Source organism: Phocoena phocoena, chromosome 5, assembly GCF_963924675.1.
Source record: "Phocoena phocoena chromosome 5, mPhoPho1.1, whole genome shotgun sequence".
Taxonomy (NCBI): Eukaryota; Metazoa; Chordata; class Mammalia; order Artiodactyla; family Phocoenidae; genus Phocoena; species Phocoena phocoena.
The window spans coordinates 125,288,379-125,316,320 of NC_089223.1; the positions used below are offsets into that span (position 1 = coordinate 125,288,379).

The following is a 27,942-nucleotide window of genomic DNA, read 5'->3' on the forward strand; positions in this document are numbered from 1 at the left end:
TAATCTGGCAGCAGCATGTAAAATGTAGAGAGGCTCAGGCTGAAAAACCAGTTGAGTCAAATAAGCCACTATGGAAAGGAAGGTAGCACCAAACATGGTACCAGTAGGACTCGCCAACTAGCTTTACGTGAGGTAATCAAAATATTAACAGAATTCCTGCTCTGGAATCCTTCTGGCCTAAATATTTGGTTTTTTATTAGTGACAAGTACTATTAAAAGAGTTCAGACACACTTAAGATAATAAAGAAATGTAACCTCAAGTTCAAAAAAGCCAGTAACTCATCTCACATTTTATAGATGTGTTTCAAAACTGCAAGTCCTACAGAGTAAGAGATGATAAGATGGAATCTTCCTTTATTAGAAACCATCAAACAAGCTGTAAAGATGAATCAGGAATATATTTTATTAATAATACTAAGACATTATTTGCCTCTCACTCATTAGCGTACAGTGGAGTTCTCCACCAGCTACATGTTGTGTGATATTGCAGCAAATGGAATGCAAAAGCAGCTATGTAAATCCAGCTGTCTTTTATTAAGCCAGACATTTAAAAAGACTTTCAAAAATATAAAACAAGGCTGTTCCCACTACGTTTTATTGCTTGAAAATAGTTATTTTTTATTTTAAAATGTTTCTTATGTAGGGGTTTACTATTGTTACTTTAAATGAGTTGATTTTTAAACTTTTCTGTTTCAATTTCTGAAATAGTTAATGTCAACACCAAAACAGAAGCTTCTTTGTGGTCTTCAATGTTAAGAGTGAAAAGATATCCTAAAATCAAAGTTTGTGGACCACTGTCCTCAAACAGGTCATTGATTCTCAGCCCTGCACATTAGAATTACCCGGGGAGGACTTCCCCGGTGGCGCAATGGTTAAGAATCCGCCTGCCAATGCAGGGGACACAGGTTCAAGCCTTGGTCTGGGAAGATCCCACGTGCCGTGGAGCAACTAACCCTGTGTACCACAACTACTGAGCCTGTGCTCGAGAGCCCATGAGCCACAACTACTGAGCCCAAGTGCCACAACTACTGAAGCCCAGGTGCCTCGAGCCCATGCTCCGCAACAATAGGAAGCCCATGGGCAGCAACGAAGACCCAATGCAGCCAAAATTTAATTATTTCTAAAAAAGGAATTAAAGAAAATACAAGGCTTAAAAAAAAAAAATCTAAAAAAAAAAGAATTACCTGGGGAATTCAAATACAGACACCAGGGCACACTTCTAGATATCCCGATTTAACAGGACCTAAGCCAATCATCAGTTAGACTAAACACTCCCCCACTCCCCACCTTTGAGTGTGCAGTCCGGCTTGAGCACCACTGCTCTATACAGAATTACCAATTTAAATAAAATACAGGAGAAAGAGGAACATCTTGTGTTATGGGGTGCAGTCAGTAAAACCAGACAGTGACTAGACAAACGACCCCTGCTAAATTAGACGAGCAGAAATTAAAGCAATTTCTAACAGAAGGTGTAAGGCAGTGGTCCTCAACCTTTTTGGCACCAAGGCCCAGTTTCATGCAAGACAATTTCTCCGAGGACAGGGAAGCTGGGGATGGTTCAGGCAGTAAGGCCAGCGATGGTTCAGGCGGTACTTCCAGCGATGGGGAGCGGCAGATGAAGCACCGCTGGATAGCCCGCTGCTCACCCCCTGCTCTGCCGCAGGGTTCTTAACAGGCGGCGTCCCAGTACCTGGCCTAAGGGTTACTCTGGGAACTAAAACTAAACTCGGTTAATCCCACACAGTTTGTTTATTGCTCTGTCCCGGTTTGGGCTACTAAATTTCCTTATACAGAACTGGTTTTCCCGCGACCGTTCCCGCACCTTCCTGGGTCAGAACCCACCGGCCTCCTAGCCCTGCCTGCCGCAAGGACAGCCCCGCACCAACACTTGACAAGACACTTTAAGAGACTTGCACCACGCGGAGTAGCCACGTGTCGGGAGTCACGTGTCCGGCGCCGGGTGGCGGAAGGCGGTTGGAGGCGCCTGCGCAGCTCCGCGCCCCCGGCGCGCTGGTTTCCCGGCGTGCTGAGCGCCGCTTTCCAGCCGGGACGACGCTGAAGCGGTTTTTGGCTTCCCTTCGTCCGTCTCTCCCGCTCTCATTTTGAGCTTCTGCTGCCCGATTTTACGTCCATCGTCCCACCATGCAGCATGTACCTCCGAAGAAGAAGCTGGAGAAGAAAGCGGAGAAGCAGCTCTTTGACGCCGCATCCTTTGGGAAGGACCTGCTGGCGGGCGGGGTGGCGGCGGCCGTGTCCAAGACGACGGTGGCGCCCATCGAGCGGGTAAAGCTGCTGCTGCAGGTGCAGGCGTCGTCCAAGCAGATCAGCCCCGAGGCCCAGTACAAAGGCCTCGTGGACTGCCTGGTGCGGATTCCCCGTGAACAGGGTGTGTACGCGAGGACGCCGCGCCAGCCTCTCCCCGCGCCGGGTCAGCTTTCCAGAAAAGCGGTGGGTGGGTCGGGCGGGGAAGCTTGCGGGCGCCACGGCCGTGTGTGTGTGTGTGTGTGTCGGTGATGAGTTTGTTTTCCTTGACTTCGATAATTCAATTTCTTCACCGGTCTGAGAGGCTCTGGTTTCCCAGGACCAAGAAGGCCTACACGTGACCAGTCCTGGGACAGGGGAGACCACCACCTTCTCTTTCTCTAAATTTCTCCTTCGCAGGAGGCTCTGCACTTCCGTGCACCTGTGGCTGGCTCAGGAGGAAAATGGTTGACTTCCCCGTATTGGGGTAGATGCCATCAGGCCCTTGGCTGTATGTTAATAGGTGCTTTAAGTTGCTTAAACATTTGTTGAAATAATACGTTTAAGAGAAGTATTCCAAATATGGAAGCATTGGGGCCTCTCAGTATCTAGTACGTATTCAGTGAAAAGAGCTTCTGGTTTATTCTCAAGAACTACTAAAGATCAGGGCTGAGACCAAGGAGGCACTCACGTATGCCCAAATTTTAGGGGGACGCCAAAAAAAAAAAACTCAGTAGTAGAAACAAATAATATTTTAATGCAGTATTTTTAAAAATCGAAATTAATGCGAAAAACCCATGATGAGCAAGGTACAAAACTTTTAAGTAAAGGCGGGATCAGTATTAATTTTTTTGCGTCAGGCTCTGTTTTTACATAAAGTTTTGATATTTTGGTTCTTTTCCATTAATATTGAAATGATTTCAAGGAATAGATAATGAAAATGCTTTATTAATCATTCAATGCCCTTTTCTTACTGAACGGCTCCTTAAGTTAGCTAAGTGGATAAATTGATCAGAAATTTTCTGATATAGTTGGATTCAATTGAAACCTCTATATGAACTCTAAAAAGGAAAGAGGTCTATTTATTGTGTATTCTGAACAAGAAGTGTAGTGGCTTCAACTCCAGTGCAGTCCTTTCTTTCACTCCTAAGTCTAGGGCAGGTTACTCTTCCTCCCATAAAAAAGGATTCCTGGGAACCCCTGGTGGTCCATTGGTTAAGACTTCTCACTTCCACTGCAGGGGGCACGGGTTCAGTCCCTGGTCAGGGAGCTAGGATCGTGCAAGCAGAGTATTTCAGGTTGAGGGTAGACTGTTAAGGCATCATCTAAACTGTGGATTTAAAGTGCCCATCTGGGAGCTGAGTTTAGATCTTTAATGGTAAGTGAGTTCACATCTTCTCACTACCATTTTATCAGAGCAAGCTTCCCATTCCTCTTCGGAGAAGTAGGAGCCTCTTTATTATTTGCTAATCTGCTTTAAATATACAGTCAGGTAAAGTTAAATATTCTGGATAGATTGTGCTGACCAGTGCTAAATCGTTTGATATTTTAAATGTTTCTTGTAGTATTTAAACCTAAATTTATTCCGTATGGCTCTTGTAAATTGAGACTATTATGAATAGTATTCTGGTTCCAGCTTTCTTTAAGCAGAATTTTAAGAAAATGTTTTCTAGTATATACAAGGCCTTGTTATGAGTACACCATGGTATATGCTATGCTAAAAGATTAGTAATTCAAAACAGGGATAATATTGCCATCTAGGGGCATTTTTGGAAACTTGTGAGGAATTTTTTGTTTAACACAAAGATAGAGGGGAGTAATCCTTAATTGCAATGATATGAAAGGCAAAATCCAGGGCTGCTAAACATCCCGCTGCTGCTGTACATGGCCAGTCCTACACAACAAAGACTTGCCCTGCAACCTCATGACTCAGATCTCCCACTGGACATTCACGTAGCAGTAAAACCTGTTTATGATTATCTAAGCCTAGAAACGAACTCCTATTTACCTATAAACACAAACTGTTTGGGGCAGAATCACACAGTGATGCTAGTAATGCAGCTATCTTGTAAGTAGAGGAAAGATTATACTTTGTTTTATTCAGAATTTTACTGAGAGTTGTTCATCACTGTGAAAACTCATGTTAGCAGTTCTGTGTGTGATATTTAGTCACTACTTATATCATCTGCATTTTAAACTATTGAATTCATGATGATTGTATAGATATATTTATTAAGCCCTTTTTTCCAAATGTCAACGTGTGTCTTAAGCACAACTGATTCATTATAAATAGAAGCAAGCATTGGATTGTTGTGTCTATGATGTGATCACGCCTCACCGATTTACTAATATATATATTTTATTATAAACTCTTATTTTCTCTTTGTATATAGCAGAAAGGGCATTATATTGATTTTTTTGAACTAGTGAAGAGGTCATTGTCTTTGAATTCTACTTCTAGATAGTGAAGGAAACATTGTAAAATATTTATTATGTATAGAAGACTTGAACCTGGTAGCGCTGAGAATCACTGTGCTAAATCATTATGGAACTTTACTAGGCAATCATATTCTGAGGCTGTTATTTTCTGGAATTTACCTTCTGTCTCTTTTGTGAAAGTCAAGATACATTACATTCTCAGTGTTCTGAAGTTTCTCTTGTTTTTCCTGTTTGCTCGAGTTTTACTGATAACTTTTCCTTTCTTTAGGCAATATGGAATAAGCATAAGAGACAATGAATTCAGAAGGCACAACTAGATGCTCTCTCACTATCTTCTTACCTTATCTCTTTCTTTACACCTCAAGGAGAGAGCTCTTCGTTCTTCCTCTGAACATAGCTTTAAACACCTCCTTGGGTGTCTTTGATACTTTTTATAAGCTTTCCTTGGCTTATGAAAGCTTCTGGATTTATCCTGACTAATGCTTTTTAAAAAATTTATTCTATTCTTTAGTTGGTATTATGACCTTCCAACTTTGTATGTGTACTTTTATTTAGTACTTTTTAAACCTGTATTACACAAATAATGCATGTTTACTATAGAAAATTGAAAAATATAGAGAAACAAAAAGTTTTTAAAAAGCACTGCTAACATCACCACAGTTAACATTTTGGTGTCTGTGCTGTGATTTTTTTCACTGAGCAAGCTATGCATCGGTAAATATATTTTAATTAATATAATCGTTTTATTTAATATATTGTAACATAGGCTTTTAAAGATGTTATCTCTAAATCTCATGTTTAAGAGCCTACCAGAACTCTTTTCTCTTTTAGGTATTCCTGGCCATGAATTCATCAGCTGTCTTTAATCTGAACTTTTCCAAACATATTTTCCTGAAGGCTAAAGCAGGGAGGTTTTTATATCTTGAAGATGATATTTTGGGGTATGGAAAGAAAATGTTAGGTATATGTGTTATCTAAATAAAATGGGAACATAAACTTTACTGATATTTAGCAAATGAATTGGCACTGGCACCTATGGTTGCCCAAATGTCAGTTATATATCACAGGATGCTAAGGTATCCTGAAAAAAAGAGTAGGAGTTACACAGGGTAAAGGGGATAACAGGTACCCTTACTCAATTATTGTATAATGAACATATTATAGTTTATGTTTGCTCAATTAAATGGATTTATAGAGATAAGAAGACTATTTGAATATTTGAAATTGTCAAGAATACTATTTGAAATATAGATTCACATACACTATTTTTAAGAATGGACCTCATCCTAAGGGTGCCTTGAGATAATAGCAGATGATAGTATGAAAACATCATGATTAGCAAGATATCTGAAAATACTGTTTTTTAACTATTAAAACAAATGCTCAGTTGTGCCCTAATATCTAAAAGTTTTTCCCGACCATCCTATCTAAATAGCCCTTCCTCATTCTCCAACTACATATACTATTTTTTTCTTGAACATATTTATTTGTTCATTGTCTGTCTTTCTCAAAATGTAAGCTCCATAAGACCAAGAACTTTGTTCCTACGCACTTGGTACCAAATAAATGTTTTTAAATGAAGAATCTTTTTTTTTTTAATTTTTATTGGAGTATAGTTGATTTACAGTGCTGTGTATATGAAGAATCTTTAACTCATTCTTTCATTTCTCTTTTGAAATAGTTTTACAAATGTACATAACAGGGTAGTATAGTAGCAAAGGTATATTATTTACTTTTTTAAGTATGTACATATTTGAGAGTCATGATTACTTTTTTTAACTGATAGGCAGACTGTCAAAGCATGTTGGAACCTGCTAGTCTAGAATATACAGTTGACCCTTGAACAACACGGGTTTGAACTGTGTGGGTCCACTTACACATGGATTTTTTTTTCTCCAGTAGCAAATACTACAGTACTTGATCCCTGGTTGGTTGAATCCATGGTTGCAGAGCCGTGGTTATGGAAGAACCACATATAGGGAGGGCTGACTACAAGTTATTACTTGGATTTTTGACTGCATGGATAATCAGCACCCTAACCCTTAACGTTGTTCAAGGGTCAACTGTATACCCAAACATGCCTAGCATTTCCATTCTTGGCTAGTAAGTGGACAGTAAATGGCCCAGTAACTTTTTCCCATTTTCCCATCAGTTCTGTATTCTTAATTATTTTCTCAGAATTAAGTTCAGAGTAGGTTTTTCTCACCCTTAAATTTTGAAGAGATTATTTTTACTTAGCAATTAAGTAAAAAAAAAAACTTAGATGTTCTGTTATTAGCAGAGAAATATACCACAACCCCTATGTTTGTCTCTGTCAGTTTTGTGATTATATATTAGGAAACTGTCCTTTTGTTCTGTGTAACTAGAGAGTCAAATACTGCTACATTTGCATCACACTTGCTTTTCCCTTGTTTTATTCTGACCACAGAATATCCAAATGGATTTTTTTTATCCAAAATGGATTTTTATCTAGAGGCAATAGAGATTTAATAGCTCTAGGTCTGGAGTCAGATAGATCTAGAAAATTCTGGAGTTAAGTCCCAACCTTTCCCTTACCTTGTAACCTTGAACAATTTTTTTTTTTTTTTTTTTTCCATTACGTGGGCCTCTCACTGTTGTGGCCTCTCCCTTTGCGGAGCACAGGCTCCGGACCCGCAGGCCAAGCGGCCATAGCTCACGGGCCCAGCCCCTCCGCGGCATGTGGGATCTTCCCAGACCGGAGCACGAACCCGTGTCCCCTGCATCGGCAGGTGGACTCTCGACCACTGCGCCACCAGGGAAGCCCCTTGAACAATTTTTATTTAACCTCTCTCAACCTCAATTTTCTCAGTTCTATACAAGGTGTAAAAATATTACCTACCTCATATGGTAGTTGCGACGGTTAAACAAGATAATGCCTGTAAAATACTCAGCCACGTATCTATTGCATAGTTAGTGCTCAATAAATTTTAACTCTTTAGTCATTTTGAATACATTCCTAAATTTAGAAACATGTATTCCTCATGTTCATTTGTAAATGAATGTATTTGGGATAAATTTGCATTACATGTAGAGTAGATTTTTGTAATCTATCTGAAGAACCTACATAGTACACAGTGTACTTAGAGTACATGTGAATTAAACCTTGAAACCTGGTCCCCAGAAATATTTCTATAGAAGATGCATTCAGAGTTCCACTTTGAGGTTCCTCCTCTTTGCACTCCTACTAAGGACATTGGAGCTCCTAAAAGCATGGTACAGCAGTGAGATGCAAAGAAGGGAATAAGTTTTTTAAGTATGATCTGTGGAAAAAGAGTTTAAAGCAGGGGTTTTTAACCTGATATCTGTAGCTCCAGGGAATCCATGAATCCTGAGAAATACATGCAAAAGTATTTTATGTGTGTGAGATACTTTTTCATATATATAAGAGCTGCCGCTATTATACTTCTAGGGATTTTTTTATTTCTAGATTTTTCATTGAGACATTGACAGTTGTTTTGATGAATCCTCTAGGTTTTTTCATGCAAATACAATTTTGCTAAAAGGAATACGTTCTTCTGTCAATGCTAGCAAACCCCTTTAGTCATAAATCTGTCACTCTGTCATGGTCTCGTTAATTTGCAGATGTCTTTGTCATCAGAATCTTCCATTTATATTCAGTACATTAGCCAAAGTTACAAACCTTTATACTATTCTTATATTTATATGATACTTTTTGTGAAATAAATATTAATTCAGTACTATAATCATAATTATAACTAATAACTCATAATCTGAAACCTATAATATCTCAATACCATCTAGCTGAATCAACCATTTCCAGAATGACTATTAATAAATAAGAGCCATGTATAAAATGGGAATTCTAATACATTTTTGATACATGACCTTTTTTTTTTGCGGTACGCGGGCCTCTCACTGTTGTGGCCTCTCCCGTTGCGGAGCACAGGCTCCGGACTCACAGGCCAAGCGGCCATGGCTCATGGGCCTAGCCGCTCCGTGGCATGTGGGATCCTCCCGGACCGGGGCAGAAACCCGTGTCCCCTGCATCGGCAGGCGGACTCTCAACCACTGCTCCACCAGGGAAGCCCCATGGCACTTTTTTAAACTCAGTTTATTACTTTGTTTTTTTTTTTAAACAAATGATGGTTTCAACTTAAATCCCATTTGATCAGATTGTAGTTCTTCAGCCAGTATGTTCTTCTTTATCCTTTTAAGATCCTCTGCAAGTAGTCTGTTGTGTTACTATAAAACATGGTCTAGAAAATCAAACCTTATTCTTCAGTATCATTTACACCGTCACATTTTACTTTCAACATTTCTCTTACACAGGTCTGACCTCAGAAAATAAAAATGCTTAACTATGTTATTAAATGTTTTTTATTAACTATGAAGAACTTAAAAATCTCTAAAAATACCTCCAAAAGTTAGATTCACCAACTTCCCTCAGTAATTCAATGTGGCCATAACTAGCAAGAAATATTCCTTTATAATTTGCTTATATTTCTCATGTTTTAAGATTTTTATTTTGCTTCCATTAAAGAAAAATTATTAACCTTTCTTAGTACAGAAAATATTTGTATGATTAAATTATTTATGGAAAAGTATTATAGTTAAGAGACTGAATTATTGAGCCAGATAGCTTGAGTTTGAATCCAGGTCTACAGTTTTCTGACTAGGTGACACTGGGCAAGTTACTTAACTAACTTTTCTCAGCCGTAGAAGTTGTTTTTAACTCAGTTCTTCATATTTAAAATGGAGAGACTAATAGTACCTACATCATGGGTGATTATGAGAATTAAATGAATAAAAAGCAGTTCCTAGAAATTAGTATTATTGTTTTGTTAATATTGCCTCAAAAATTTTTACAGTAATCATTTTCCATTTTTTAAAAAATAGAGCTTTATTTACCGTACTTTAATAATTTTAGGAGTTCTCTAAGATTTGTTTCTCCAGAAACCCAAAGCTGAAGTAGAGCTTTGGAGACAGACAGAAGCCTTGATTCAAAATCCTGGTTATAGTTTCTAAACTTATAAAAGTTTCAGTTTATGCATGTATAAAATGGGTATTATAGGAGAACGTATGTCATAAGCATAGTGTGGTGATGAAATGAAATATATAAAGCGTTTGCCAGTGCCTGGCACATATTAATTGCTCAAGAAGTTGTAGCTATTACGATTATGTGTTAAATGCCCTAGTAATTTATGCCTACAACTGAATGCCTTGTAACTGAATCAGCTATGAGGACTGAGAAGATTTCTTGCTATTAATATACTTCCTAATTGTCTTTGTGCAACTGCTTTATATTTAGCTTGGGATCACCAATATTCAGTGTTTTTTCCCACAAAGTATAGTTATTTAACAAATAAATATCTTTCCCTTTGTGTGTTTATCTAATCTAACTTTCAGTTTCTGAGCACCGGGCCCAGTCAACTGAGATTATCTTCATTTGTATTTTTATCTTTAGAAGACTGATTCTGGGTATCCTATTCTCCCAGCTGGGACTAGAGGTATCCTATTCAGAGTAGCAGAGTCAAACCATCTGTAAAAACAACTATGGGTCCTGAAGGGCTAGCCTGTTGTATTCCAGGGCAGCTATGGATTATAAAGGCAGTTTTGAATTATCAGGGTAACACAGTGACTGAATTATAAAGTTTGGTCATTCCATGGAGATTTGAAGTGGGAAGATTATTGACCTTGAAAGTTTCCTACTATCTCTCCATCTAGCCTCTGGAGACTGCCTTGAATTGTAAATTGATTCTTTTTTGGCTAGGTTTTAAAATATAAAGATAAGACTCTTTTATCCCTTTCTCATTCTCAGGAGTGTAGATACAAAACAGTTTTGTTCCAACAGCCTTGTCATCATAGGAATTGTATTTTATGATTTGGAAATGAGGCTAAGGATTACTAGCTTCTCTGACAAATACTAGTAAGCTCTGTTTTTCTACTACTAAAGAGCCCTATATTCAACCGGTAATGCTTTCCATAGGTTTTTAGGCATTCAAGGCTTCCTATTGGAAATTAACAAAATTGAAATGGGGTACGTGGAGTTAACACTGCCTTTTTTCTTCAGTTGGAGACACATGTAAACTTTATTTTTTTTCTCATGAGAAAAGATGTTTTAGATAGTTCGAACAGCTAAGTTTGTTAAAACTATGCAAATTATTTAATAATAATACAAGTTTATATTTTCTTTTGTAGGTTTCTTCAGTTATTGGCGTGGCAGTTTGGCAAATGTTATCCGGTATTTTCCAACACAAGCTCTAAACTTTGCTTTCAAAGACAAATACAAACAACTGTTCATGTCTGGAGTTAATAAAGAAAAACAGGTAATTATTGTTTATTTTATTTTGTTATTTTTTAATTGAATGAAAGATTCTTTAAATTATATAATACTTTGCAATTTTCAAAAGTTTTACACACATGATTTCATATTGTCTCATAGTAACCCCTTTTTTCCGCCATCCCTGTCTGCTCCTCCCCCTTCCCTCTCCCCACTGGTAACCACTAGTTTGTTCTCTATATCTGTGAGTTGCTTCTCTTCTGTTTTATTCATTAGTTTGTTGTATTTTATAGATTCCACATATAAGTGATATCATACAGTATTTGTCTTTCTCTGACTTATTTCACTTAGCATAATGCCCTCAAAGTCCATCCATGTTACTGCAAATGGCAAAATTTCATTCTTTTTTATAGCACAATAGTATTCCATTGTTTATGTATACCACATCTTGTTTATCCATTCATCTGTTGATGGACACTTAGATTGCTTCTATACCTTGGCAATTGTAAATAATGCTGCTTTGAACATTGGGGCGCATGTATCTTTTCGAGTTAATGTTTTTGTATTTTTTTGGATATACACCCAGGAGTAGAATTGCTGGGTCATATGGTAGTTTTATTTTTAGGAAAAACAGGTAAGAAGTAGTTGGATTTGTCTTACTTGAGGGTTTTTTTTCAGTTGAAGTATAGTTGATTTATCAATACAGTGTTGGTTAGTTTCTGCTGTACGACAAAGCAATTCAGTTATACATATTTGTATATATATATATATTCTTTTTTAATATACTTTTCCATTATGGTTATTCCAGGATATTGAATGTGGTTCCCTGTGCTATACAGTAGGACCTTGTTGTTTATCTGTTTTCTATAAAACAGCTTACATCTGCTAACCCCAGCCTCTCCCTCCTTCCTCCCCCACCCCCATCCCCCTTGGCAACCACAAGTCTGTTCTCTATGTTTGTGAGTCTGTTTCTGTTTCATAGATAGGTCCATTTCTGTCATATTTTAGATTCCACATATAAGTGATATCATATGGTATTTGTCTTTCTCTTTCTGAGTTACTTCACTTAGAATGATGATCTCTAGTCCATCTTTCTGCAAATGGCATTATTTCATTCTTTTTTATGACTGAATAGTATTCCACTGTATATATGTACCACATCTTCTTTATCCATTCATTACCTGTGGGGTTTTATTTGGAGAGGAGGTGCTCAAATGGTGGAAAAAAATAATAGTTAAAACATAGTAACTGTTAGGGACTTCCCTGGTGGTGGCAGTGGTTAAGAATCTGCCTTCCAATGTGGGAGACATGGGTTCAATCCCTGGTTGGAGAACTAAGATCCCACATGCCACAGGGCAACTGAGCCCGTGCAACACAACTAGAGAGAAGCCTGTACGCCACAACTACTGAGCCTACCTGCTCTGGAGCCCACGCACCACAACTAAAGAGACCACGCACTGCAGCTGCTGAGCCCGCACACTCTGGAGCCCGTGCACCAAAACTAGAGAAGCCCACGAGCTGCAACTACTGAGCTCATGTGCTCTAGAGCCCATGCGCCACAACTAGAGAAGCCCGCATGCTGCAACAGAGAGCCCATGCACCGCAACGAAGACCCAGCACACCAAAATAAATAAATAAAAATAATAAATAAATAAATACCTTAAAAAAAAGATTAATAATACCTGAGAAAAAACATAGTAACTGTTAGCATACTATAATATGTATTAAGTTATAGAAATGACATATGGAAAGCATAGAATTGTATTAACTTTTACCAGTTTCTCTAAACCTCTTAACACAATTTTAATAACTAAGAGATGTTTTATCTCAACACAATATTTCTCTGAATAAATATTAATTTTAATATAATTTACATTTTATAATCCCTGTTCTGCACTAGAAAAATTCAGCATTTAATCTGGTTTTGATAAGCAAAAAAAGCAGTCAACAAATGTGTATTTCCTAATTCTGAAGTAATTTATTTCCTAAAGAAGCAAATTGTTTCTTCTTTATGACTGAGGCTCTATTTGGCTGAGATTAAAGTGTGTAGGAAGATCAAGTCAAATACAGGAAAATGATAAATTTAACTTAGAGAATTCTCTTGTAAAGCAACTATATTCCAATAAAAATTAATTTCAAAAAAGTTAAAGAATTCTTTTTTTTTATCACAAAGGTGCTTTTACTTTTCAGGGTAATCACTCCCTTGGTTATAAAATCTCATTTTCAAAATTTCCTACTTGTATGAACTATGTGTCATTTGTCCTGGTCTTCATTTGTTTTGTTACCTCCGTATACACTAGACCACCTACATTACTGTCAAGATCTTCCCCTCACCCGCCCTTATAAAGTCTCTCTACCCCCTCATCCTTTGTCTTTTTCTCTTCCCCCAGCCAACCAACCAAGCTGTCCTAGCAGATTCTTTAAAAGCAACTATTTATGGAACATTTCTTTGTTGCTATTTCCATTAATTTCCTTTTAGACCCTTTATTTCCTTTATTGAGTGCTTTGCGCTATTTACGTAGTTGGAGGTATAAAGGTAACAAAGAAAATTCTTTACGCTTAGATTCAGAAGATCTGGATTTAGGTCCTGGCACTCAGCTTATTTAGCTGTGTGAATTTTTGAATATCGCCTCTCTGATCTTTAGTTTCCTCATCTGAAAATTGGACATAAGAATACCTACCTCATGAGGTTTAGATGAGTAAGGTTTAGATGAGACTAAACGTGTAAAGACACATAAAGTGCTTACAGTAGTGCTGTGCTTTTTTGTTTTTTAAGTAATTGGTATTTTTTTAAATATTATTTATTTATTTTTGGATGTGTTGGGTCTTTGTTGCTGCATGTGGGCTTTCTCTAGTTGCGGTGAGTGGGGGCTACTCTTCATTGCGGTGCGCAGGCTTCTGATTGCGGTGGCTTCTCGTTGCGGAGCATGGGCTCTAGGTGCGTGGGCTTCAGTAGTTGTGGCACACAGGCTCTAGAGCGCGGGCTCAGTAGTTGTGGTGCACAGGCTTAGTTGCTCCATGGCATGTGGGATCTTCCCAGACCAGGGCTCGAATCTGTGTCCCCTGCATTGGCAGGCGGATTCTTAACCACTGCACCACCAGGGAAGTCCCAGTGCTGTGCTTTTATGGTAGGCACTCAGAAAAATGTTTGTCATCTTTAGGTAACACCTCTAATAGTTGGAACTTCTCTTGACTAAGAGCCTATGTCAGAGGGTCCTCAAGACCATCTTCATGTTCAGCGATTCACTAGGCCTCAGAGAACTCAGAAAAGCTGTTATACTAATGGTTTATTACAACAAAAGGATATAGATTAAAATCAACAAAGGGAAAAGGCACATAGGACAAAATCCAGGAGAAACTAGGTGCAAGCTTCTAGCTGTCCTCTCCTTGTAGAGTCACCTGGATAGCACTTAATTCTCCCAGCAATAATGTATGACAACACATAGAATGTGCTGCCAAATAGGTCGCTCATTTGAGACATGGTGGCCAGGCTTTTTGGGGAGTCAGTTCATAGGCATGTGTAATGTGACTGACCTTAGCTACTCAGCCTCCAGCCGCTGCCCCCACCCACTCAAGAGGTCAAAATGATATAGTTTAGCCCAAAGCATACAAAGGGGTGTTCACCGTAAATCAAGGTTAGTATAAGCTATCTGGTGTTACCCAAAGCTTCAGGTATATAAAGACACTCTAATTAGGTAGGATATTCCAAGGGCTCAGACGGTTATCTCAAAGGAACCTTTGAGTTTGAGCAAGGGTGGTCCTGAAGATCTTTTCAGTGTGTATAGGGTTTGGGCAACACAGGCCAGCTGAGTTAACTCTTTATTGAACATTTTCCACCCCATCTCCCCCAAAAGATAATTCCTATAAGACTAAGCCAAATGGAGCAATTAACTCCAGAATTAACCAGAAAATTTATGTTACTAACATCTATCCCTAACAGCGTAAATAACATGGCTCTAAAAGTTTTGAAGTTAACTTTGATCCATGCTAAAATTCTGTAATAAATTTCAAATTAGTAGAGCCTGAGGTAAAAACATTTTTAGTATACCTATAAAGAGCATGCTATCTAATTTAGAATGTAAAGGTATTCAGTCACAAGTAATAGTGTAATGTTTAAATATATATTATTTACTAAATCTGGATACTAATGACCATTTTATTTCTCCCCTTGGACATCAAAATTGTATCCTATCTCTGCTCCCATCCCCCTACCAAGAAAAGTGGGGAAAAAAAAAAGAACTGAAAAAGAAAAGTCAATATTTTTGGTTTCTTACCTGGTCTTAAAAGAAGCAGAGAAGGTAGAAAAAACAAGTACAGTGTATGTGATTTAAAAGTGGTTGATCTACCACAGTGAGGTATCTCTGCACACTTACCAGAATGGCTAAAATGGTGACAACACCAGATGTTGGCACGGACGCAGAGGAGCTGAATCATTCTTACATTGCTGGTGGGAATGTAAAATGATATTGCCACTCTAGAAAAGAGTATGACAGCTTCTTACAAACTGAACATATGCTTATCATACAGTCCAACTCTAGGGCATTTATCCCAGAGAATAAAAACTTCTGTTCACAAAAAAAGCAATGTATACAATGTTCATAGAAGATTGTTTCATTATAGACAAAAATTTGGGAATAACCCAGATTTCCTTCAACAGGTGAATGCTTAAACAAACTATGGTACATCACACCATGGAAGATTACTCAGTAATAAAGAGGAACAACGCTTTGATAAAACAAATACTGTATAATCCCCTTAGGGACCTAGAAAAGGCAAATTCATAGAGACAGAAAGTAGAATAGAGGTTACCAGGAGCTGGGGGGGAGGAAGATTATTTAATAGGTACACAGTTTATATTTAGCATGATGAAAAGTTCTGGAAATAGATAGTAATGATGCTTATACAGTATTGTACTTAGTGCTGCTGAATTATATACTTAAACATGGCTAAAACAGTAAATTTTACGTATATTTTACCACAGTTTTAAAAAAGAACAGACTTTTGATACCTACAGCAACTTTGAATGCTAAGTGAAAAGAAGCCAATCTCAAAAATTATATTTGTTTTCTGATTTCATGTATATAGCATTATTAAGGTGAGAAGATTATAGAGATGGAAATTATAATAGTGGTTGCTAGGAGAGAGGGAGGTGGCCATAAAAGGGTAGCAATGAGGGGTCTTTATCATGGAACTGTTCACCGTGGTGATTGGTGGTTACATGAATCTGCACACATGATAAAATGGCATAGAACTAAATATACACACAAATAAGTGTAACTGGTGAAATATGAATAAGGTAGATTTTTATCAGTGTTAATTTCCTCTGCTATAGTTATGCTAGATATCACCATTGGGGGAAATTGGTTAAAAGTTTATAAACTCCATATGTATTAGGATGCATGTGAATCTGCAATTATCTCAAAGTAAAAAGTTAAAAAAAAATAACCATGGTAGGGAGGTATGTGCCTACTATATACTGTTTCACTGAATTTTTACCTCATCCTTATTTTTATCCCAAATGTACAGATAAGGAAAGCAAGACAGAGCTTAAAGCACTTACCCTAGTCATGTGTTCATGTCTTTCTAACTCCCAAATTTAGTTCTTTCTACTGCACTCTATTCCTCTCTCAGCTGAGGTGACTAGACTAGATGACTCTTAGATGAACTGGGCATAAAATATGCCTCTGCCACTCCTTAGCAGCTACCAGCACAACCCTCAGCAGAGAAGACTAGAACTTCCAGCACTCTTCCATGCCCAGACAAACTGTTAGAAAGAACTTTGGTCTCAGGGTATTTGTTCTTGGAGGCATCAAGTCTGTTTATCATCTATTTGTCAGCAGTTGCAAATAAACAGGATTATTTACCTCCAAACCCCCTAGACTCTTTTGTTCTCCTCTCCTTGCCTGATTCTTTTTCATGCCCTCTCCTTTTATAGTATAGTAATATCTGAAATTACTAACTTATAATTAAAAACTCATTTATGCTATACAACCTCTCCTGGGTCTGTTTTATTTTCAGGCTTAATTGTGGAGGGACAGACTTGTTACACAAACACTTGCAGGATTATCATTCAGCATAGATTCTTACTTCTTATCTCCCTCTCCTTCCTCCCTTCCACCCTCCCCCTTCCTCCCATTAGTAGTTTGGCCATACTGTTTATACATGTTGTGCCTGCCTGCTTTTTCATAGGCCCCACTTTCACTATCAGAGGGGTCCTCATTTGAATAATAAATTATATGATCATTCACACAGAAAGTCATGGATCTGTTTTCTTTTATCTAGGAAGGAAAAAAAAAAGGTTAAATAGAATTTAAGATGTACTTTATAAATCTTTGTGCTGCATATCATATTTGGTTTGGCTTATTTGCTTGTAAGAAACAGAGGCTTAAATTACTTCAAGAAAAATGGGTATTTCTTGCAATGATACACTGGCATTGGAATTTGAACCAAAGACAGCTCTAGGGATCAAACTGTATTCTTTATCTTTGTCTCCCAGGTCACTTAGTCTATCTCTGTCTCTAATGATCTGCTTTTTGTGTGTGTTTGCTCTGTGTTTTCTCATTATTGCTCTTTTTTACTTACCTATATTTTCTTTGTTTCTTTTAAGTTCAGTGTTATTATCATAGTGATTCCTTCTAACCTTTCAGATGGTGAGAGGTTCTTTACCAGAGATACATGCATGCTTGAGGAATAACTTACACTAAAAGTATATGTTTATATATATGTGATTTTTATTGGAAGAGTATCTATAGGTTTCAACCGTCTCAAAGTAGACTGAAACCTAAAAAAAAAATTATTTAATATCTTTTCCATTTCTGTCCTTACTGATAACAGGCATAGAACTTCTGGAGTCAAATTCCTAAGACTTAAACTATGGCCCAGTTCTACTTTTTCTACCAGGTTAATCTAGACTATGGATTAGCTACCCTGGGGTGAGATTCAACCTTCTGGTCTAATCTCTGTGTGATTAGGAACCCTGGCTACCTATACAGTAGAACTTATGAGTTTCACTTAAAAGGCATGATGGGAGTCTGAGTACCCTTCATTAAACAAATATTTATTGAATGCATTACTCTTACTCTGGGCAAGGCCCCATGACTTGCTTTCTGAAATAAGCAAATGAATTAAGAATCTAGGCCTCATAAAAATGTAGACAACCTAAATGTCCATGAACTGATGAATGGATAAATAAAATGTGGTTGTGAAATATTATTTGCCAGTGAAACGGAATGAAGTGCTAACACATGCTACAACACGGATGAACCTTGTAAACATGTTATATGAAAGAAGGCAGTCACAAAAGACTGCATATTGTGTTATTTCATGTATAGGAAATGTCCAGAATAGGCAAATCTGTAGAGACAGAAAGTAGCTTAATGGTTATGTAGGGCTCAGGGGAATTGGGAAGATGGGAAGTGACTGCTGGTGGGTACAGGGTTCCTTTCGGGGTGAAGAAAATGTTCTGCAACTGGTAATGGTTGCACGGCTCTGTGAATACGCCAACAGTCCATTGAACTGAATTCTTGACGTGGGTGAGCTGTATGGTGTGTAAATATATCTCAACAAGTAAAAATAAAAATAATAATTCTGGCCTGAAGAAATTTATAGTCTGTAGAAGACAAGACAGGTACACAAATAATTATAAATTGAAAGTAGAAAGTTATTGTAAATACTATTTTAAAAAAACGAGAATCTGGAACATGTTGACACATTTTACATATTGATCACATGATTCACCTTTAATTCTCTGAGAGATGAAGTATTTATTGGGAGAGGGTATGATTACATACAGTTTTGGGTGGGTTGGGGATCAGAGAATTCGTGGAAGAAATAGAATTTGAGTTAGAGCATAACTTGATAACTTTTTGTTTTTAAAAGATAGGAAGAAAATATTAAAATAAGAAGGGCATTCCAGGCCAAGAGAAAATTGAGAGTTCCAAAGCATCTGAGACTTAAAATTGTTAGAAATAAGAGCTAGAGAAGCAAGAAACTGAGCTTGACTAGCTAGAATGGTTACTGTGGACTTGTACCCTAGATTTTCTATGACAGTTCCAATTCAAATAGTCCTTTCTTCTCCGGTGAGCTCTAGATGTTGAAAAGCAGTTTATTGGACTTAAGCAGGGCACATTTCAAAGGTTTATCAAAAAGAACTTCAACAGCCCACGTGAACTAGTAGATCAATAAGGTCCTACATGCCACTCAACCACATTATAATTGACTTCTGCCAATTTACATGTTGGCATTTGAACATAATTATATTTTTGAACTACTTACATTTATTTCTACTAAAATACAAAGTGAAATTGTGGCATTATGATGTATTACTGTCCCTCTCCACTGCCGCCAAGAAGAGGAACCACTAAAGCCTCCACAGATGCCTAACATTTTAGTCATAACTAAAATATATTATTAACAAAAAACTTTATACAGTCTAAAGAGCAGAATATCTTATGTGGCCTCTTTTGCTAACTTGGGCTACTTTTGCTGGAGGACATTAAAATATCTTGGAATTTTAGTATGTCAGCATCTAAGCTGTATCTCCCAGACCGCCTGGTAAGAAATAAAGGCTGCATGGACATGAAGGGAAGTATTTTGCATGATAATATATGCGTTATTATAGGTGTTCACTTTATAAAAGCAGTTTGTAAATCTGGCTTTTTAACCTTATAAAAACAAGGGTATTTAAAAATCAGATTCTATAGTTTAATAACCATGTTTTAATTAGTATGTTTCAGTTCTGGAGGTGGTTTTTGGCAAACCTGGCTTCTGGTGGAGCTGCTGGGGCAACATCCTTATGTGTAGTATATCCACTAGATTTTGCCCGAACCCGATTAGGTGTTGATATTGGAAAAGGTATGGGATTTTTAGAAATACTCTTTCTTCTTTGTGTTTTGAACACTGTATTATCTATTTTAGTTATGCTTATAACAACAGTATTGTATTCCATCTAAAAATTTTATTCTCAACCAAATGATAAAGTTATAGAGCCTAAAGATTACTACTTTTTTCTTTTCTCTTAAAAGAGGGAAGGGGAAGGCCAATACTGTAATAACAAAAAGAGTAAGCACAGAGACTGCTTATAACTTATTTCCAGTTTGTTTGTTTGTTTGTTTAGAGAGATCCCTAGATCCCTTCATGCACTTACTTTCCTGTCTTGACTGTGGCTCCTCTCTACATTAGGTGTATAACTCTCATCCTAGAGATTCCCTTTTCCTCTGTCCTTACTTATTTATCACATCTTTCTGTGTTTTTGTTACACCCTTGTTTTGGTAGATATGTTCTTTGATAGCTTTCTGAGAAGGGTGGATAGGAGATAAATTGAGATCTTGCATATCTGAAAATGTCTATGTTTCATCCTTTTAATATTTTGCCATATGTAAAATTCTGGATTTAAAATTATTTTCTTTCACAATTTTGAAAGCATTAATCTGGATTCTAGTTTCTAATACTGCTCTTAAGAAATCATTCTCTTACTGTTGATCCTTTTTATGTGGCTTTTTTTCTTTTTAATTACCTTATATCTCTGATGATCTGACATTCACAATGATGTATCTTTGTGTGAGTCATTTTCAGTAATTGTGGAGGTCACTCAGTTGGCCCCATGTGACTGCAACACAAGTTGGAGCCTTGTGTTCAGTTCTGAGGATGACAGAGGAGTAAGTCACTTGGCTACTCAGGGTGAGGTTGTGGATTTTGAGCATCCGGATGCTAATTTGTTCTCACCACAATAGTACTTAATTCCTCTAATTTTAAGTCTTTCTGTGGTTATTGGAATCAAATGGCTCGCTTCTCAACAATATCTCCCTCTGCAAGAAATTAGGTTTCAACTTTCTCTGCTCCACTTAGTGAGTTACCATCCTCCACCTCCTTTCCATCTTGCTAAAATTTGTGGATTTTATTCTCGTCATGTACTCTTTTTTGCTTATTTGGCTTTAAACCTGTTTTTTCTTTATTATTATTTTAATAGAATTTCTTAAGGGAGCAGAGATTCTTTCAATGAGTATTATTGAGTGCGTGAGGTGAACCAGGCCCTGCTTGATGTACAGGTTGTGTATGTGTAATAGACACACACGTACACACACCCTATATTAAACATGGAGCTCCTGGTTCATGTACCTTACAGTCTAGTGGAGATCACGAGTAGTAAAAAAAAAAGAATAAATAGCTAAAATATACTGTCAGCAAAAAAGTGCCATGAAAAAAATTTAGGAGAAGAGAGTGACATCAATTTAGATAAGTGATTAGAGAAAATGCCTCAGAAGGGGTGGCAGTTTGAACAAAGATGGGAATAGGAGTTTCATCTATGATGTTTAACTGGCATTCCAAATTTTTTTGTTATTGTTAAGAAACTGAAAATAACATACGTACCTTGGTTTAATTTCAATTCTGTAGTTTTGTTTTCTCTCAAAATTGGGAAAACTTAGTTTATTTTGAAAGATTGTATTCTATATATAATATTTGTAAAATATCAAGGAGTTCTAGGTCAAGGGAAAATAAAAACAAAACCAGCAAACATTAGAAAAATATGACACCTCATCTAAAATGCCAGTGATCCTTAAAGTTACTAGTTTTTAGCTTTGTCTTTTTGCTTCATCCGTCCTTTTGCTCTTCACCTGAAGCAGGTTGTAGAGTGTTGCATGCCTAAGTATTTTCTGAATGCTGACTAGTAACTTCTCATAATTTTATTGAAATGTTTTAAGCCAGTCAAGATTGCTTGAATTAGATTGCTTTTATAAGAGATTAATATTTTCAGTTAAAATATCTTAAGATACTACTTGACATCTTAATTATCTTTAAATGAATGGAAAGATTTTGACTTGTGCCTTTTTTTTGTTATAAGATTTCTAAATGTTAGTTCCAGATAATTTAAATCTGTAAAATGTTTAATTTACTTTGATTAAAGTGTTTATCTGATATAATATTGCTAATAAATTTTAAATGGCTTTATTTTAGGTCCTGAAGAGAGACAATTCAAGGGTTTAGGTGACTGTATTATGAAAATAGCAAAATCAGATGGAATTGTTGGTTTATACCAAGGGTTTGGTGTTTCAGTTCAGGGCATCATTGTGTACCGAGCCTCTTATTTTGGAACTTACGACACAGTTAAGGTAATTTGGTACTTTAACTAGTATATATTAAATAAATTGTTTGTTTCTTTTTATTCTAATTAGTAATATGTTCAGCAGGTATATTTACTTTTAATTATAGAAATCAAAATAAATGATGACATAAGAGATACTATAGCATTCTGTTTAATCATGACTTTGCCATAACCTAATTAAATTACAATTGTATTATGGATCTGACTTTGGATATAAAGCATAAATATAAACATTAGGTTTTTGTGCTGTTTGCACCGAAAGACTCAAATAGAAAACATGCTGATTAGGTTATATCATAATTAGATCTTTGGTATATAGGAAGGCATCTTCTAACAGTTTTTCTGATTTTACATTCATTTTATTATCCTTTTTTTTTTTTTTTTTTTTTTTTTTGCGGTACGTGGGCCTCTCACTGTTGTGGCCTCTCCCGTTGCGGAGCACAGGCTCCGGACGCGCAGGCTCAGCGGCCATGGCTCACGGGCCCAGCCGCTCCGCGGCACGAACCCGCATCCCTCTCATCGGCAGGCGGACTCTCAACAACTGCAGCACCAGGGAAGCCCTTATTATCACTTTTATACATGCATATTATCAGTTTACTATCATCAATGGAAAGCAGGCAAGGCATAATTAATTAGTTAAATATGATAAATGCTACTATAGCTCAGTGATCTATTGGGTACTGTTAGATTTTGTATTGTATTTTCCAGGTTGTTCTGCAATTTGCCTTTTCAGTTCAGATGTAAATAGCACTTCATAAGGTAGGAAAGAGAAAGATTGTAATAATGGCTACCATTTTTTGAGCTATTACTTAGTTTTGAGAACCTTATTAAGGACTTTATATCCTCACAGTGTTCTAGGATAGCTTTTAATATATCCCATTTTAAAGATAAATAACCTAGGAAGAGCTAAGTCATTTATTTATGTGGCAAGCACAGGTCCCGTGCTCTTAATCACTACATCATAATGCTTCTAAAAAGAAGCAATGAAATTAATCCCAGTATTATTTACTAAATAAGATTAAAACTTGAGAGAAATTTTATAATAGTTTTATATATTATCTCTGCCCTCCCTCATTAGTATAAATGTATCAATAGTTGAATGTTATTTTTATTGTGGTCTGGACATAATACTTTTAGTTTGTAGTGTATTTTTTTAAACAGATAAATAGATTAATTGAAATTACAGGATCTTATATATGTTTATTTAATCACAGAAAAATTTATGTTTAATCGCCCTCTGCTTTCCTCTGTTATCACCTGTAGTAGTTGTAAAATTTAGGAATGTTTCTTCACTAGCTTAGAGCTTTAAAGCTGCTTATCAAACATCATCTGTTAATAATAACAGGCATTCTTTCATCTTTTCCAACTCTATGAGGAAGAACCAGGAAGGAACTTTTTTGGTCACTGGCTGCCATCTCTAGTTTCCAGTGCTATTAATAACAAATCTCCTGTAATAGCAGATATGCTATTCTTTTTCAAATATGCTTTTAAAATATAGCCATGTGTGGGATTCTCATTTCTTATTGATCTCCCGCTATTATTTTAATCTTACCACATTAAATCCAACTGTTTTTTTTTACTGCATTTTAAGTATAACTGAGCCCTCTTTCATATATTTATAAGAATTATCCTTTGACTTAATGATTTAAGATATTTTGGAAATTTCGATGGTTACTTGATAATTTTTCTTTTCTAGGGCTTATTACCAAAACCAAAGGAAACTCCTTTTCTTGTCTCCTTTTTCATTGCTCAAGTTGTGACTACATGCTCTGGTGGAATACTCTCCTATCTCTTTGACACAGTTAGAAGATGTATGATGATGCAGGTATTTTATATTATTTGTAAGCTTAATTGAGTTTTCCAGTATTTGATATTCAGATGTAATTTATTAAAATTTTAGAGACATTTTGGCTGAAAGGCATAGGCCATTTGTTTTACTTACTAAAATAAATACATAATGTGTTCTGTCTTGTATTCTTTCCTATCCCAAAGCAGCCATCATCCAGCAAAGTTTCTTCCATGTCTCCTATCAGAACAGAAATGTCTTTTACTCCTACAGCATGTATTGTTTGGAGAGTGGAGGGGCATGGCAAGGATTAGATGAGCATGTGTCTATCCTAACTGAATATTATTAGATTAAGTAGAATAAGCCCAGTCATAGGCTACTGACATATGTAATCATTTGTTGTAGTATATTTTAATAAAAGTAAATAATTTTTAACTCCAAGGATGAAGACTTGTTTATAATGATGTATGTTCTAAATGTAAATGCCCAAACCAAAATTTTGATAAAGTCAATCTCCATTGCTGTTACTTGTTACATTCATTCATTCAACAAATAATTGAGTGCCTATTCACCAAGCTCTGATGACACAAATAAAATAAGGCAGAACCTGCACCCAAATTCATAGCATAGTATTGAAGGCATACTGTTAATGGTTTAAGTAGAAATGTGCATAGGTTCCAGGAATGCAATAGGGGAGGGGTACCCAAGTGCTTAAAGTGATCAGATATGGCCTCTTAGAGAGCTAAATCTCAGTAAATAGGCTTTTTCTCCAGACAGTGAAGAATACATTCTCAGCATAGGGGTAAAAAACATACCTAGAGGTATGGCTTGAGAAGAATTTCAGTATACCCATATGATAGGTTTCATGAGGGCAAGTGAAAATAATGAGGCCAGAAAGCTGTGTTTATTATGTGTCAGAACTGTCCTAAGCATTTTACACTTTAACTCATTTAATTCTCAAAACTATGCTGTGAGGTGTAGTTATCCTCTACAAAATGGTCCTGGAAGAACCCAGCGGGCCACCTGAAAGGGTAAAGCATATCTAACCTATTGCTTCATCTATCCTTAAAGTTGTTCCTTTTTTTTTTTTTTTTTTTTTTTTTTGCGATACGCGGGCCTCTCACTGCTGTGGCCTCTCCCGTTGCGGAGCACAGGCTCCGGACGCGCAGGCTCAGCGGCCATGGCTCACGGGCCCAGCCCCTCCGCGGCACGTGGGATCTTCCCGGACCGGGACGCGAACCCGTGTCCCCTGCATCGGCAGGCAGACTCTCAACCACTGCGCCACCAGGGAAGCCCAAAGTTGTTCCTTTTATATCTGTGTTTCCTCTTGATCTATGTCTAGCTCTAGTTTAATAAACTGAAACACTTTTGAAAATTAATTTGCAAATAGACTGTGGATTAAGTAAATGGTCCTGTATCAATGTTAAATTGTCTGATTTTGATAACTGTACTTCGGGTATGTAAGAAAATATTCTTAGAAAATGCACACTGAAATGTTTAAAAATAAGGGGCAATGATACCTGTAACTTACTGTCAAAATAATTCAGAAAAAAAATTGTGGGTGTGGATTTATATATATATGTGTGCATTGCTATATGTATAAAACCGTACCACTGCCATAACATAGTACCAAAGACTGGGTGGCTTAAACAACAGAAATTTATTTTCTAACACTTTGGGACGTTAAAAGTCAGTCAAGGTGTCCAGCAGGGTTGGTGTCTTCTGATGGCCTCTCTCCTTGGCTTGTAGATGGCCTCCTTCTCCCTATGTCTTCTCATGGTCCTTTTTCTGTTTCTTTTCTTATAAGGCTTATCATAATGGATTAGGGCCCACTCTAATGAGCTCATTTAACCATAATTATTTTTATAAAGACCCGGTCTCCAAATTTAGTCACAGTCTGAGGTTCTGGGGTTAGGTCTTCAATATATGAATTTTGTGGGGACACAATTCATAACAGTATTCTTTAATTTTTGCATTTTGATTTTATATCCCACAACTTTATTAAGCCATATTACAAACACTAATCTATATGTACACCCTTTGAAGTTTTTTTTTTGTTTTTACACACAGAGTGATATAATCTGCAAATAATAGCAGGCTTTTTTCCCTTCCTTATCAGTCCTTATGCCTTTTATTCCTTTTCTTGCCTTTCTGCACTGGTTGAGACCTCTGATTCAGTGTTACATTAAAGAAGTAATAACTGGCAACCTTGTTTTGGTCCTAGTCTTACCAGGAATGCCTTCAGTGTTACAGATTACAAAGTTTAATGTTTGCTGTGGGTTTTTCGTAGTTATCCTTTATTATATTATGACTGGTCCTTTCTGTTTTGGATTCCAGTAATTTTGTGTGTGTGTGTGTGTGGTACGCAGGCCTCTCACTGCTGTGGCCTCTCCCGCTGTGGAGCAAAGTCTCCGGACGCGCAGGCTCAGCGGCCATGGCTCACGGGCCCAGCCGCTCCACGGCATGTGGGATCTTCCCAGACCGGGGCACGAACCCGTGTCCCCTGCATCGGCAGGCGTACTCTCAACCACTGTGCCCCACCAGGGAAGCCCATGGATTCCAGTAATTCTTAATCATGAATGGTGGTCATGTTTTTTTCTTTATCGAGATGATCATATTTTTCTCATATGCCTGGGGTCAATCCAGCTTGGTCATGATGTATTGTATTTTGTACCCCTTGCTGGGTTTGATTTGCTAGGTTTTGTTCAGGATTTTTGTATCCGTGGTTTCTGTGACATAAGCTTGTCATGTTTTTCCTTCTTGCGTTATCCTAGTCTAATTTTGGTATCAGGCCTATCTATGCAAGCCTCATAAAATATGTTAGGGAGTCTCCCCACTTTTTCTCTTCTTTGGAATAATTTCTGTGAGATTGGAATTAAATTTCCATTGAATTTTTAATAGAACTCACATATAAAGCCATCTGGACACGTGGTTTTCTAATTTTTGAGAAGATTTATAACAACTGATTGAATTTCTTTAACAAATTTAGTATATTCTAAAGTTTTTTGATATTCTGTTGGTAAATTATACTTTTTAGGAATTTATTTCCTCTGTGTTTTCAAAATAATTGTCATAAAGTTGTTCATAATATCATCTTGCTCTTTCTTAATCTCTGGGTCATCTGCAAAGGTGTTACCTTTGCCACTTCTAATAATTTGGGTGCCTTTTCCTGTTTTTCCTGAAACAGTGTTTCTAGAAATTTGTCAAAGTATTTCAGATAACTAACTTTTGACTTTTTATGCTTTCTCTTGCGTTTATTATTTCCTTTATTTCTGGTGGTTATAGTTACCACTCAAGCTGCGTCTTACAAATTTAGTTGAGTTTTGTGGTTGTTAGTTAGGTTTTAAGTATTTTCTAAGATGTGTTTTTCTTAATACCCAAACGTGATATTTTTCTAGTTATCTTTTTTGTTCTTGATTTCTCTCTTAATTGCAATGTGGTGAGAGGATAAATCATGGTATGTGATGCCAATCTTTTAAAATTTGTTAAGTGTAATATGTGGCCATTTTTCAAGTGTGCCTGAAAAGCATGAGTATTTTGCAGTCAGTGGGAACAATACTCAATATATGACCATTAACTCAACGTACTTACTCAACACAGTGTTAATTTTAATCTATCCCTGTTGCTAAATTAAATCTGTCTTATGATAAAAGATGTTAAGATAATGGCAAACTCTTTGTCTTTCTTTGTATAGAGCGGTGAGGCTGAACGGCAATATAAAGGAACTTTAGACTGCTTTGTGAAGATATACCAACATGAGGGAATTGGCGCATTTTTTCATGGTGCCTTCTCCAATATCCTTCGTGGTACAGGGGGTGCTTTGGTGTTGGTATTATATGATAAAATTCAAGACCTCCTTAATATTGATATTGGAGGTAGTTCATCGGGAGATTAAATTGAAAAATGGATATAGTTAACTTATTAAACATACAAATTACGTAGCTGCCATTTGTATACATTTTGATAGTGTGTTATTACTGTCAGTATTTTCTTAAAGTGCTAATTCCGCAGTGAAGCATAGGCTTTTTTTTTTTTTTGCGGTACGCGGGCCTCTCACTGTTGTGGCCTCTCCCGTTGTGGAGCACAGGCTCCAGACGCACAGGCTCAGCGACC

The 27,942-nt window shown here is 36.9% G+C and overlaps 1 protein-coding gene across 1 annotated transcript; it reads left to right on the plus strand.

Moving 5' to 3' along the window:
* The first annotated feature begins 2,142 nt into the window (after positions 1 to 2,142).
* SLC25A31 (solute carrier family 25 member 31) lies at positions 2,143 to 27,724 on the plus strand. The gene is made up of 6 exons (XM_065877586.1): positions 2,143 to 2,386; positions 10,861 to 10,988; positions 19,678 to 19,795; positions 21,896 to 22,050; positions 23,740 to 23,868; positions 27,524 to 27,724. The coding sequence occupies exons 1-6, from the start codon at positions 2,143 to 2,145 to the stop codon at positions 27,722 to 27,724; spliced, it is 975 nt and encodes a 324-aa protein (XP_065733658.1).
* The last annotated feature ends 218 nt before the right edge of the window (positions 27,725 to 27,942 follow it).

Coding starts and splice junctions, on each gene's coding strand:
- SLC25A31 (XM_065877586.1), top strand. CDS start 2,143: ATGCAGCATGTACCTCCGAAGAAGAAGCTGGAGAAGAAAGCGGAGAAG. Junction 19,796..21,895: donor AGGTGTTGATATTGGAAAAG/GTATGGGATTTT, acceptor GCTTTATTTTAG/GTCCTGAAGAGAGACAATTC. Junction 22,051..23,739: donor GAACTTACGACACAGTTAAG/GTAATTTGGTAC, acceptor TTTCTTTTCTAG/GGCTTATTACCAAAACCAAA.